The sequence below is a fragment of the Bos indicus x Bos taurus genome, chromosome 4, assembly GCF_003369695.1.
Source record: "Bos indicus x Bos taurus breed Angus x Brahman F1 hybrid chromosome 4, Bos_hybrid_MaternalHap_v2.0, whole genome shotgun sequence".
Lineage (NCBI taxonomy): Eukaryota > Metazoa > Chordata > Mammalia > Artiodactyla > Bovidae > Bos > Bos indicus x Bos taurus.
The window spans coordinates 341,005-355,271 of record NC_040079.1 but is presented as its reverse complement, the minus strand read 5'-3'; the positions used below and the strand labels follow the sequence as shown (position 1 = coordinate 355,271).

General features: G+C 47.0%; 1 protein-coding gene across 2 annotated transcripts in view; it reads left to right on the top strand.

Annotated features, from left to right (window-relative positions):
- WDR60 (WD repeat domain 60) overlaps positions 1-14,267 on the top strand; it is a 46,851-nt gene that overhangs the window by 14,601 nt on the left and 17,983 nt on the right. For both annotated transcript variants that reach the window (XM_027538450.1, XM_027538449.1), the window contains exons 8-13: positions 237-302; positions 1,103-1,180; positions 1,745-1,964; positions 2,964-3,066; positions 4,044-4,173; positions 6,466-6,577. In XM_027538450.1, coding sequence (XP_027394251.1) covers positions 237-302; positions 1,103-1,180; positions 1,745-1,964; positions 2,964-3,066; positions 4,044-4,173; positions 6,466-6,577 — 709 coding nt within the window. The remainder of the gene's footprint in view (positions 1-236; positions 303-1,102; positions 1,181-1,744; positions 1,965-2,963; positions 3,067-4,043; positions 4,174-6,465; positions 6,578-14,267) is intronic.

Below are 14,267 nucleotides of genomic sequence, written 5' to 3'. Positions count from 1 at the left end.
TGCCTCCCTGGGGCCATGGCCCCAGTGGGACAGCCAGGTGCCCCGCCTCACCAGCACCTGGAGGAAGGCTCACAGTCTCTCCGTTTCTCAGAGGAGGACCCTGAGGCCCGGAGAGGTAGAGTTCCCTGTGAGGCGTTGCTCGGCCGGTGCCACTCCACGCCAGCCCCTGGTCCCCGCAGGAGGAGGGTGGGCCTCGCCTCTGCCCTCCGGCTGACCCGCTGTGCTCTGTCCCCCAGCATGGCCGCGAGGAGGGCCCCTCGATGTGGAAGCTGGAGCAGAGGCAGGGAAATGAAGAGGCCATGGTGAGGAGAGGACACGTCCGTCTGCGCTGTCTGTCTGCCTGGGGCCCTGAGGACGCTGGGTCGCAGGGGCTGCCGTGCGTTTGCCCTGCACCCTCCGTGTACGCTCCCAGGAACTCGGACTGGACGCGCCCCCAGCCTTCTTGCCGTTTCTCTGCCTTGAAAGTCAGTAGCTTTGGGGAGAATGCAAGAAAGTAAACAGAGACCTCACAAAGACACGATTCGGGTGTTGTCAGTGAGGAACGGTCCAGGGAGCAGAAAGTTTGCAGAAATAAATGCCGAGCCAGTGGTGGAGGAGCAGCCAGCTCCTGCAGGAGCCGCTGGTGGTGCTGGGGTGTTCTTTCCAATCCGGGGCGGAGCGGGGGGCCCTGAGCTCAGGCCCAGCAAGCCAGAGACACTCTCCTGTCCCCTTCCTCCCTCCTGTCCCTGGCAGGCACCCTGGGTAGCTGGGGGGCTCATGGTGTGTTTGCCGAGCAATAAATTGTTGGGATGTGGTGAGCCTGCGATGCTGGGTCTCTGGTTTATTTGTTCAGTAACCAGAGACCCACTTTTTTCTTTGGCCATCAGAATTTATAGTTTTCTCAAAAAGGATATGATTGTTAACTGTTTTCTCTTTCTGGTCATACTTATAAGTCAGAGTATTTCTTTAAGAGTTGCGATTAGGTTATGTTAATTTTATAAACATTTGAATTTCTAAATTAACAACCTGAAGTGAATCTCAGAAAACATGTATTTTCCAGCCTATTTGCAAGAATCAACCTGAGATTGAATATTTTAATTATATGTTTGATTTCTGCCCGTAGGAAATTGAAAAGGAAGACCTTGATTTAGAAAATGCTGGAACGGATGAGTATACAGCCATTTTTGAAGATGATTTTGAAGTAGGTATTTAAAATTTTCTTGTCTTAAAGATAGTTTGTTCTCAAACCAGAAACAATTGTTTTTTCATCTCCTCTTACTGCTCTCAGTACTCCTTATCTACTTGATTTAGATCTGGTACCTATAAAAAGTTTGCCATATGTCTATCATTGCTGACTAGTATGGTGGAATTAAAATTTTCAATTTAGCCTGTTGATAGTGCACTGCAGTCAAACGTGTGTGTGCGCACATGTGTGTGCATTATGTGCGTGCATGTGTGTGTGTGTCTACATGAAGTACACATGGGTACACAGGTCTCCGTGTGCTCACGCGCCCATTCTCGGCACAGGTACGTTTGCACTTTATTGTTCACTCAGAGCTCTCAGAGTGCACAGTTCTGTAGGGTGTGTGTGGACGCGGAGGAACAAGCACAGCAGTTTGCACAGAAACCTGTGAGCTCCAGGGCGCCCAAGCACACGGGGCCCTGTCTGTGCATCCTGCTGGCTGCGTGCTCCCAGCTCTGTGCGTGCTCACGCGTGTCTGCTCTGTGCGTGCTCTGCCTGCGAACATGTCTGCTCTGCGCGCAGGACTATGAGGACGACTTCGAGGTCTTTGACGGGGCTGACGACTGCGGGGCGGACGAGCCCAAAGAGGGAGAGGCGGCGGAGGAGCTGCCTCCGGCCAGGAGGAGGGAGATCCAGGAAATCCAGAAGGCCATCCTTGCGGAGAACCAGCGGGTCGGCGAGCTGTCCTCGAAGCTTCTGGAGAAGCACAGCTGCCCGGAGTGCGCTGGGGGGCCGGGCCCAGGTACGTGACGGGAGTGCGGGTTGAGGCCCTCCTTGGGGAGGGCGCTGTGGCGGGGCGGGCCAGCCCCGTGCCCTGAGCTCAGTCGACGTCCAAGGCCCCGGCTGCGTTTCTTCAGACAAAGTGACTGCATCGTCAGGAGGCCGGCACCACGTGGTGGGGCAGCCTTGGCGACTTTCTCTATGAAACTGGGAATGTGTTTTGCTCCAAAGCTCTTGGCACCTGGGTGTGCGAAGGTTACTTGTCAGGGCAGGAGAGTGCTCTCCATGAACGCTCCTGACAGCCCCGAGTGATGGTGCTCTGAAGCAGGAGAAACAGGAGGTGCTTGGTCAGCACCTTCTCACGGCCTCTGACAGGACACGGTGCGCTCTTTGCCTGGGTCCAAGGGGAACGAGAAGACAGAGTGAGAATAAGTGCATAGAGAAATACGCGGGTCTGTCTGCACGCGAAGCGCGGGGGCCCTGCGGCCGAGGCCACGGAGGTGGACCCCGCAGAGGGAGCGGGTGGAGCGGTCTGTCCTGTGGGGGCTTCTGGCGGCCGCGGCCGCCACCAGGCCGACCAGCCTGCACCCTGTGAGCTGCCGAAGCCCCGCCCGTGTCCGCCCGTCTTCTGTCTTCTGCTGCAGTGAGTGGCTTGTCTGGCATGCACCAGCCTCTGTCTGTTTTCCAGCTGCTCTGTGTATTCACACCTCAACTCCCTTACCTGAGAAGACGGGTTTTGGAGCGGGCAGGAGAGCGTGGGGTGGGAGCGGAGGACTGACCCCGCTTATATGTGTTATGTATTTCTGGAAGTAGTGTGGCACAGATGGAGGAAATTTTGCTTTGTTGCAGGTTTTAGGTGAAATGAGCAGAAGTGGTTCCTAAGTGCACATAGAAGACATTTGTCATTAGTTGAGTGAACATAATTGGTTTATATGTGTCTAATTGGTTTACTCTTGATTTCTTTTGCTTGAAAGAAATATTTCAGTTTCACAAAAGTAGCTTTTTTTTTTTTTACGTGCAGATGCAAACAGCTCCCTTTCCAAAACCCCACTGTGTGGAATTTTCGTGGATTTTGCCACAGCTTCACACCGTCAAAAGAATCGGACTCAGGCCCTTAAGCAAAAGTAGGTGTACTGGAAAAATTGCAGAAGGAATTAGGAGTTTCTGTACTTACCTGCAACGGACCTGTGAATATTAGTGTTTATTTTGTTGTCAGCGCTGTGCTCAGGCCGTGGTCGTGTTTGTGCTGCGTTCCCAGGTCCCGGCTCGTGCTCCTGGTGCAGGAGTGCAGTGCCGTAGGCGAGCTTGGCCCGGCATCTGTGTCAGTTCTGGGGGCCCCGGGAGCCCCGCCTTCACGGCCAGGCAGTGTCACAGGCGCTCTGGAGGCTGGAGGCGGGCAGCGGGAGCTATAGCAGACAGCGGGCCAGGTCCGCCCGCGCCCCCTGCCTCCTGCCGTGTGGGCCGCGCTCTCGCAGCTGGCGCCCCTCGTCTCAGCGAGGGAGCCTCACGTCGGCCAGCCGTCCTGTGTCCCAGGCACTGAGCCCCTGTGTCAGCGTCCTCCGTGGGCTGCAGGCCGCCTGTGCAGGCCTGGGTCAGCCCAGCAAGGGTGGAGATGAGGGTGAAGAGCCAGGGTCAGTGGGGTCAGAGTCCGGGCTTGACAGCTATGAACCCAGAAGCTCGTGAAAGTGAAGGACAGACTGTCAGCCCACGTCTGTGGTACCGAGCCCAGTGCAGTCTGGGGATAGATGTCGGAGTCCTGGACGCAGTGGACTTAGGAGAGTATCTGGTCAGCCAGAGAGCTGTGCTGGCAGGAAGCAGCCTTCCCCCACCCCACCTCCCCCAAGAGTACCTGCCCTCTGTAGCAGAGGGAGCCAGGGTGAGGTTGGTGGGGGCTCACCCCGCTGGAGCACCTCCGGAGCGGGGTGGGGGGGGACCGACAGCAGTGGGAGGTGGGGGTTTGGCCCTGCAGCCTCGGTGTCCACAGGGGGTCCCAGTGTGGTGACTGAATGTGGATGGCCTGCTGCCCCCAGGCCCCGGCCTCTGTCCTGCCCCCCACCCCCCCCGCCCCGCCCCCAGTTCACGTCTGTGCTCTTCCCTCCAGGATGCGCAGCGCAAAGTTGCTCCGGCTCATCGACATGGACTTCTCCTTCACCTTCTCCCTCCTCGACCTCCCGCCCGTGAACGAGTACGACATGTACATCCGGAACTTCGGGAAGAAGAACACCAAGCAGGTCAGTGCCGCGCGCCCACCAGGGGCCCGTCCAGTGCGGTGGCAACCTGAGGTGTGACACATGCGGTCCCGATATCAGAGTGGGGGTGGCCAGGGCACTCTCATCACCTGGAGCCTGTGCTCTGGGGGCACCTGGCCGCGGACGTGGCTCACTCGCAGGCTCTGAGGGCAACCTGGGAAGGGCGGCTTTATTGAAAGTCACCGGGTGTCACCTGGGGTCACCTGCTCCCGTCCTCACGGGGCTGCAGCATCTTGTATGTGTGACCCTAGGTGCAGAGGCTCCAAGATTTGGGCTGGAGTGCCCCCCTGCCCACCTCTCCCTGAGGTCCCAAGCTTCTGGACTCGCCTCAGGGTCCCTCCTGCCTGTTCCATTCTACTTGCCCTTACTTGGGAAAAGGCAGCCCTGGCCAGGCCCTCTGGTAAATGCCCTTGGACCCCCCCACCTGCCCCTGGACCCCCCCACCTGCCCAGGCTCCCCCCACCTGCCCCTGGACCCTCCCACCTTACCAGGCTTCCCCCACCTGCCCCTGCATCCCCCTCACCTTATCAGGCTCCTCCATCACCTGCCCCTGTACCCTCTCACCTGACCAGGCTCCCCCCACCTGCCCCTGGACCCCCCACCTGACCAGTCTCCCCCATCACCTGCCCCTGGACCCGCTCATGTGACCAGGCCCCCTCCCACCTGCCCCTGGATCCCCCTCACCTTATCAGGCTCCTCCATCACCTGCCCCTGGACCCCCCCACCTGACCAGGCTTCCCCCACCTGCCCCTGGACCCCCCACCTGACCAGTTTCCCCCTACCCATCCCCGGACCCCCTCATCTCCCCATGCACCCCCTTGCAGGCCCCTTGGTCATCTGCCTGGCTTTCTCCGTTACCTGGCCTATGCTGTCCACACCTCGTCCCTTATCTGTCTGCCTGTCTCTCTGTGTTCACCGCCTGTCTTCCAGGTGAACTAGGTGATCATCCCTGCATGCCCTCTGACCCCAGCATTGCTCAGTCCGCCCCACACAACTCTGCCCTTCCCCGTCTCACTTCCTGCCACTGACTGTGAGCTGGCTGGCCTTCCAGGGTGGTGAGGTCCTGAAGTCAGCAGTCCCTCCAGTGTTTCTCTCCTGTCCCCGTGGAGCCATCCCTCAACATGCTCTTGGGTGTGTCTGTCAATAATCTTTTAACAGGAAGAGGGTCACAGCCAGACATTTAAGCTGACAGATTAACCCTGGCTTTGCAGCTGACCCACTCTGACCTTGAGTAGACTCTTTAACTTCTTTGCTTATTTTCCTCATCTCAAACCTTTTTGTTGTTATTGTTCAGTCACTCAGTCGTGTCTGACTCTTTGTTACCCCATGGATTGCAGCACACCCAGGCTTCCATGTCTTTCAGCATCTCCTGAAGTTTGCTCAAACTCATGTCCATCAAGTCAGTGATGCCATCCAACCATCTCATCCTCTGTTGTCCCCTTCTCCTCCTGCCTTCAATCTTTCCCAGCATCAGGGTCTTTTCCAATGAGTCAGTTCTTCACATCAGGTGGCCAAAGGATTGGAGCTTCAGCTTCAGCATCAGTCCTTCTAATGAATATTCAGGACTGATTTCCTTTAGGATCTCCTTGCTGTCCAAGGGACTCTCAAGAGTCTTCTCCAACACCACAGTTCAAAAGCATCAATTTTGCAAAGCTGTTAGTATCAAAACTGAAGCATGTACCTTTTTGAAACAAATGTGTGTCTGGTTTTGCAGAGCTGCTGTGTTGTTAGAGACTAGGGTATTGGCAGACTAGGTCATAAGAGTTTTTAAACTTGTAAAGGTTTTGTTTATTTATTTGCTTTTGGCTGCACCGGGTCCTAGCTGTGGTCTGTGGGCTCCTCTCTAGTTGTGGTGCACGGGCTCCAGGGCGCCTGGGCTCAGTAGTTGGGCCCAGCAGATGCAGTGTGCAGGCTTGGTTGTCCTGAGGCAGGTGGGATCGTAGCTCCTTGACCAGGGATGGAACCCATGTCCCTTGCACTGGAAGGAACCTCTGAACTGTGAGGGAAGTCTCTAGGTCATAGTATTTTCAAACTGTAGCTGAACTGTTTGTTGTGACTTTTGAGAACACTTTTGAAATTTAGGCCCATGTTTTTCAAACGTTTAAGACATAAGCAGTCTTTGCATGATTGTTATTTATGCCACGATACTTAATTTTGACGGAAGCAAGAACAGTGTCATCCTTAACTTAAAAAATTTAGTTGTTTTCTTTTCACTGATGAGAAATAGGTCTGAGGTGGAGACCCATGGCTAACTCAGCCTGCCTTCCTTCTCAGGCCTACATTCAGTGTAATGAAGACAGCGTGGACCGGGACATCCAGACCGAGGAAGTAGAGACGCGGGAAGTGTGGACCCAGCACCCGGGGGAAGGCGCCGCCGTGTCCGGGGGTAACGGCCTCTGCTCTCGGCCTTGGCGGCTGTGTTCGTCCCCTCTCTTGTTCTTTCCTCGCTCTTGTGTGTGCTTGCATGTGAGCTGACTATGGAAATACCAGTGAGTTGGCAGATGCCACCCCGGCCTGGAGGCCTGGTCTGGGCCCTGATCGGGGCTCATGACACTCGTTCCTGAACAGAGGAAAGAGCCCAACTCCAAACACACCTGCGGAGGTGCTGTTCAGAGACTCTGTGCTCTTCAGTGGTTCACGTTCTTAGAGAATTTTCTGCTCTAAGTACGTTCCCCAGGTGTGTCTCATCGAGACAGGTGGAAGGCCCTGGATGATGCCGAGTTCTGCTCCCGCTGGTTCTTATCAGTTGCTTATGTGCTAAATGTTACTTTACTGGATGATTGTTTGCTCTGAGGAATGACCTCTGTCACTCCCGTTCCTCAGGGAAGCCTGATCCTAAGAAGTAACAAACCTAAACGTTGCTGTTCAGTTGCTCAGTCACGTCCAGCTCTTTGTGACCCTGTGGACTGCAGCACGCCAGGCCTCCCTGTCCTTCATTATCTCCTGGCGTGTGCTCAAACCCATGTCCGTTGAGTCGGTGATGCCATCCAACCATCTCATCCTCTGTTGTCCCCTTCTCCCACCTTCAATCTTTGTCAGCATCAGTGTCTTTTCAAATGAGTCAGTTCTTCACATCAGGTGGCCAAAGTATTGGAGTTTCAGCTTCAGCATCAGTCCTTCCAGTGAATATTCAGGATTGATTTCCTTTAGGATTGACTGGTGTGATCTCCTTGCAGTCCAAGGGACTCTCAAGAGTCTTCTCCAACACCACAGTTCAAAAGCCTCAGTTCTTTGGTGCTCAGCCTTCTTTATGGTCCAGCTCTCACATCCATACATGACCACTGGAAAACCATGGGTTTGACTATACAGATCCTTGTCAGCGAAGTGATATCTTTGCTTTTTAATACACTATCTAGGTTGTCACAGCTTTCCTACCAAGGAGCAAGTGTCTTTTATTTTCATGACTAAAGTCACCATCCGCAGTGATTTTGGAGCCCCAAAAAATAAAATCTGTCACTGTTCCCCTTCTCTTTGCCACGAAGTGATTTGCCTGGATGTCATGATCTCAGTTTTTTGAATATTGAGTTTTAAGCCAGCTTTTTCACTGTCCTCTTTCACACTTATCAAGAGGCTCTTTTGTTCCTCCTCACTTTCTACCATTAGAGTGGTATCATCTGCATATCTGAGATTGTTATTTCCTCCAGCAATCTTTATTCCAGTTTGTGATTCATCCAGCCTGGCATTTCACGTGATGTACTCTGTGTGTAAGTTAAATAAGCAGTGTGACAATATGCAGCCTTGACGTGCTCCTTTTCCAGTTTGTACCCAGGCTGTTGTTCCATGTCCGGTTCTAACTGTTGCTTTTTGTCCTGTATGCAGGTTTCTCAGGAGACAGGAAAAGTGGTCTGGTATTCCCGTCTCTTTAAGAATTTTCCACAGTTTGCTGTGATCCACACAGTCAAAGACTTTAGTGTAGTCAGTGAAACCTGTTTTTCTGGAACTTCCTTGCTTTCTCTCTGATCCAGTGAATGTCTGTAGTATGATCTCTGGTTCCTCTGCCTTTTCTAAATCCAGCTTGTACATCTGGAAGTTCTCGGTTCACGTACTGCTGAAGCCTAGCTTGAAGGATTCTGACCATAATCTTGCTAGCAGTTTGAACATTCCTTGCATTGCCTTTCTTAGGGATTGGAATGAAAACTGACCTTTTCCAGTCCTGTGGCCACTGCTTAGTTTTCCAGATTTGCTGGCATATTGAATGTAGCACTGTAGCAGCAGCATCTTTTATGATTTTAAATATTTCAGCTGCAATTCTATTACTTCCACTAGCTTTGTTCGTAGTGATGCTTCCCAAAGCCCACTTGACTTCACACTCCCAGATGTCTGGCTCTAGGTGAGTGATCACACCATCATGGTTATTCTGGTCATTAATAGCTTTTTTGTATAGCTTTTCTGTGTATTCATTCCATCTCTTCTTATTGTCTTCTGCTTCTGTTAGGTCCTTACTGTTTCTATTTTTTATCATGCCCGTCCTTGCGTGAAATGTTCCCTTGAGTATCTCCAATTTTCTTGAAGCGATCTCTGGTCTTTCCCGTTCTATTGTTTTCCTCTATTTCTTTTTTATTTTGGTTTAAAACTGTTTATTGGTCAAAAAAGTAGAAAATGACAAAATTATTGCATAGGGAAAATATGCTAGTAATTTAAAAACAGGCTACATAATAAGGAAAGTTTATATATGTTAATAGGTGGAAGGCTGAGAGGAATCTATCTTTTTTTATATATATTCTTAGACCATAAGATTTATTGTTTTTATTTGAGATGTTGCCAAGATTTTTTTTTTAGTATTTTAAAAGTTTTATCATTTTTTTATTAAAAATTTTTTTTTAAATTGGAGGCTAATTACTTTAAATATTGTAGTGGTTTTTCCATACATTGACATGAATCCTCCATGTGTATACATGTGTCCCAATCTTGAACCCCCCTCCCTCCACCCTCCTCATCCCATCCCTCAGGATCATCCCAGTGCACCAGCCCTGAGCACCCTGTCTCATACATTGAACCTGGACTGGCGATCTGTTTCACATATAATAATATACATGTTTCATGCTATTCTCTCAAATCATCCCACCCTTGCCTTCTCCCACAGAGTCCAAAAGACTGTTCTATACATCTGTGTCTCTTTTGCTGTCTCGCATATAGGGTCATCGTCACCATCTTTCTAAATTCCATATATATGCGTTAATATACTATATTGGTGTTTTTCTTTCTGACTTACTTCACTCTGTGTAATAGGCTTCAGTTTCATCCACCTCCTTAGAACTGATTCAAATGCATTCTTTTTAATAGCTGAGTAACATTCCATTGTGTATATATACCACAGCTTTCTTATCCATTCGTCTGCTGATGGACATCTAGGTTGCTTCCATGTCCTGGCTATTATAAACAGCTGTGATGAACACTGGGGTACACGTGTCTCTTTCAGTTCTGTTTCCTCAGTGTGTATGCCCAGCAGCGGGATTGCTGGGTCATAAGGCAGTTCTATTTCCAGTTTTTAAAGGAATCTCCACACAGTTCTCCATAGTGGCTGTACTAGTTTGCATTCCCACCAACAGTGTAAGAGGGCTCCCTTTTCTCCACACCCTCTCCAGCATTTATTGTTTGTAGACTTTTTGATAGTAGCCATTCTGACTGGTGTGAGATGGTTACCTCATTGTGGTTTTGATTTGCATTTCTCTGATAATGAGTGATGTTGAGCATCTTTTCATGTGTTTGTTAGCCATTTATATGTCTTCTTTGGAGAAATGTCTGTTTAGTTCTTTGGCCCATTTTTTGATTGGGTGGTTCATTTTTCTGCAATTGAGCTGCATGAGCTGCTTGTATATTTTTGAGATTAATTCTTTGTCAGTTGCTTCATTTGCTATTATTTTCTCCCATTCTGAAGGCTGTCTTTTCACCTTGCTTACAGTTTTCTTCATTGTGCAAAAGCTTTTAATTTTAATTAGGTCCCATTTGTTTATTTTTGTTTTTATTTCCGTTACTCTGGGAGGTGGGTCATAGAGGATCTCGCTGTGATGTATGTCGGAGAGTGTTTTGCCTATGTTTTCCTCTAGGGGTTTTATAGTTTGTGTTCTTACGTTTAGATCTTTAATCCATTTTGAGTTTATTTTTGTGTATGGTGTTACAAAGTGTTCTAGTTTCATTCTTTTATAAGTGGTTGACCAGTTTTCCCAGCACCACTTGTTAAAGAGATTGTTTTTTCTCCATTGTATATCCTTGCCTCCTTTGTCAAAGATAAAGTGTCCATGCTGCTGCTGCTGCTGCTAAGTCGCTTCAGTCGTGTCCAACTCTTTGCGATTCCATAGACGGCAGCCCACCAGGCTCCCCCGTCCCTGGGATTCTCCAGGCAAGAATACTGGAGTGGGTTGCCATTGCCTTCTCCAATGCATGAAAGTGAAAAGTGAAAGTGAAGTCGCTCAGTCGTGTCCGACCCTCAGCGACCCCATGGACTGCAGCCTACCAGGCTCCTCGGTCCGTGGGATTTTCCAGGCAAGAGTACTGGAGTGGGGTGCCATTGCCTTCTCTGAAATAGGTGCGTGGATATATGTCTGGGCTTTCTGTATTGTTCCATTGATCTATATTTCTGTCTTTGTGCCAGTACCATACTGTCTTGATGACTGTAGATTTGTAGTATTGTCTGAGGTCAAGCAGGTTGATTCCTCCAGTTTCATTCTTCTTTCTCAAGATTGCTTTGGCTATTCGAGGTTTTTTTGTATTTCCATACAAATTGTGACATTATTTGTTCTAGTTCTCTGAAAAATACCATTGGCAGTTTGATAGGGATTGCACTGAATCTATAGGTTGCTTTGGCATATACTCATTTTTGCTATTTTGATTCTTCCGATCCATGAATGTGGTATATTTCTCCATCTATTTGTGTCATCTTTGATTTCTTTCATCAGTGTTTTATAGTTTTCTATATATAGGTCTTTTGTTTCTTTAGGTATATTTATTCCTAAGTATTTTATTCTTTTTGTTGCAATGGTGAATGGAATTGTTTCCTTAATTTCTCTTTCTGTTTTCTCATTGTTAGTGTATAGGAATGCAAGGAATTTCTGCGTGTTAATTTTATATCTTGCCACTTTACTATATTCATTGATTAGCTCTAGTAATTTTCTTGTGTCTTTAGGGTTTTCTATGTAGAGGATCATGTCATCTGCAAATAGTGAGAGTTTTACATCTTCTTTTCCAATTGGATTCCTTTTATTTCTTTTTCTTCACTGATTGCTGTGGCTAAAACTTCCAAAACTGTGTTGAATAGTAATGGTGAAAGTGGGCACCCTTGTCTTGTTCCTGACTTTAGAGGAAATGTTTTCAATTTTTCACCGTTGAGGATAATGTTTGCTGTGGGTTTATCATATATGGCTTTTATTATGTTGAGGTATGTTCCTTCTATGCCTGCTTTCTGGAGGGTTTTTATCATAAATGGATGTTGAATTTTGTCAAAGGCTATCTCTGCATCTAGATAATCATATGGTTTTTATCTTTCAATTTGTTAATGTGGTGTATCACATTGATTGATTTGTGAATATTGAAGAATCCTTGCATCCCTGGGATAAAGCCCACTTGGTCATGATGTATGATCTTTTTAGTATGTTGTAGGATTCTCTTTGCTAGAATTTTGTTACGGATTTTTGCATCTATGTTCATCAGTGATATTGGCCTGTAGTTTTCTTTTTTTGTGGCATCTTTGTCAGGTTTTGGTATTAGGGTGATGGTGGCCTCATGGAGTGAGTGTGGAAGTTTACCTTCCTCTGCAATTTTCTGGAAGAGTTTGAGTAGGATAGGTGTTAGCTCTTCTCTAAATTTTTGGTAGAATTCACCTGTGAAGCCATCTGGTCCTGGGCTTTTGTTTTTTGGAAGATTTTTGATTACAGTTTTGATTTCCATTAAGATTTTCTGTTTCTTCCTGGTTCAGTTTTGGAAGGTTATACTTTTCTAAGAATTTGTCCATTTCTTCCAAGTTGTCCATTTTATTGGCATATAGTTGCTGATAGTAGTCTCTTATGACTTTGTATTTCTGTGTTGTCTGTTGTGATTTCTCCATTTTCATTTCTAATTTTGTTGATTTGATTCTTCTCCCTTTTTTTCTTGATGAGTCTGGCTAATGGTTTGCCTCTTTTATTTATCTTCTCAAAGAACCAGCTTTTAGCTTTGTTGATTTTTGCTATGGTCTCTGTTGTTTCTTTTTCATTTATTTCTGCCCTAATTTTTAAGATTTCTTTTCTTCTACTAACCCTGGGGTTCTTCATTTCTTCTTTTTCTAGTTGCTTTAGGTGTAAAGTTAGGTTATTTATTTGATTTTTCTCTTGTTTCTTGAGGTAAGCTTGTATTGCTATGAACCTTCCCTTTAGCACTACTTTTACTGAATCCCATAGGTTTTGGGTTATTGTGTTTTCATTCATTTTTATGCATATTTTGATTTCTTTTTTTAATTTCTTCTGGGATTTGTTGTTTATTCAGAAGCATGTTGTTTAGCCTCTATATGTTTATATTTTAATAGTTTTTTTCCTGTAGTTGACATCTAATCTTATTGCATTGTGATCAGAAAAGATGCTTGAAATGATTTCAATTTTATTGAATTTACTAAGGCTAGATTTATGGCCCAGGATGTGATCTATCCTGGAGAATGTTCCATGTGCACTTGAGAAAAAGGTGAAATTCATTGTTTTGGGGTGAAATGTCCTATAGATATCAATTAGGTCTAACTGGTCCATTGTATCATTTAGAGCTTGTGCTTCCTTGCTAATTTTCTGTGTAGTTGATCTATCCATAGGTGTGAGTGGGGTATTAAAGTCACCCACTATTATTGTGTTATTGTTAATTTCCCCTTTCATACTTGTTAGCATTTGCCTTACATATTGCAGTGCTCCTATGTTGGGTGCATATATATTTATAATTGTGATATTTTCTTCTTGGATTGATGCTTTGATCATTATGTAGTGTCCTTCTTTGTCTCTTTTCACAGCCTTTATTTCAAAGTCTGTTTTGTCTGATACGAGTACTGCTACTCCTGCTTTCTTTTGGTCTCCATTTGTGTGAAATCTTTTTCCAGCCCTTCACTTTCAGTCTGTATGTGTCCCTTGTTTTGACGTGGGTCTCTTGTGGACAACATATGTAGGGGTCTTGTTTTTGTATCCATTCAGCCAGTCTTTGTCTTTTGTTTGGGGCATTCAACCCATTTACATTTAAGGAAATTATTGGTAAGTATGATCCCACTGCCATTTACTTTGTTGTTTTGGGTTCAAGTTTATAAACCTTTTCTGTGTTTCCTGTCTAGAGAAGATCCTTTAGCATTTGTTGAAGAGCTGGTTTGGTGGTGCTGAATTGTTTTCCTCTATTTCTTTGCATTGTTCACTCAAGAAGGCCTTCTTATCTATTTTTGCTATTCTCTGGAACTCTGCATTCAAATGGGTATATCTTTCCTTTTCTCCTTTGCCTTTTGCTTCTTCTCTTTTCTCAACTATTTGTAAGGCCTCCTCAGACAACCATTTTCCCCTCTTGCATTTCTTTTTCTTTGGGGTGGTTTTGGTCACTGCCTCCTGTACAGCGTTAAAAACCTCTGTCCATAGTTCTTCAGACACTCTGTCTACTGGATCCAATCCCTTGAATCTATTTGTCACCTCCACTGTATAATCGTATGGGATTTGATTTAGGTCATACCTGAATGGCCTAGTGGTTTTCCGTACTTCAATGTAAGTCTGAATTTTGTAATAAGGAGTTCATTATCTGAGCCACAGTTAATAGAGCTTCTTCATCTTTGGCTGCAAAGAGTATAATCTGATTTCAGTATTGATCATCTGGTGATGTCCATGTGTAGAATCTTCTCTTTTGTTGTTGGAAGAGGCTGTTTGTTATGACCAGTGTGTTCTCTTGGCAGAACTTGGCAGAACTAGTTTTTGCCCTGCTTCATTCTGTACTGCAAGGCCAAAGTTACCTGTTATTCTGGGTATCTCTTGACTTCCTGCTTTTGCATTCCAGTCCCCTATGATGAAAAGGACATCTTTTTTTTGGTGTTGTTTCTAGAAGGTGTTGTAGGTCATAGAACTGGTCAGTGTGGCATTGGTGGATGGGGCATTGAC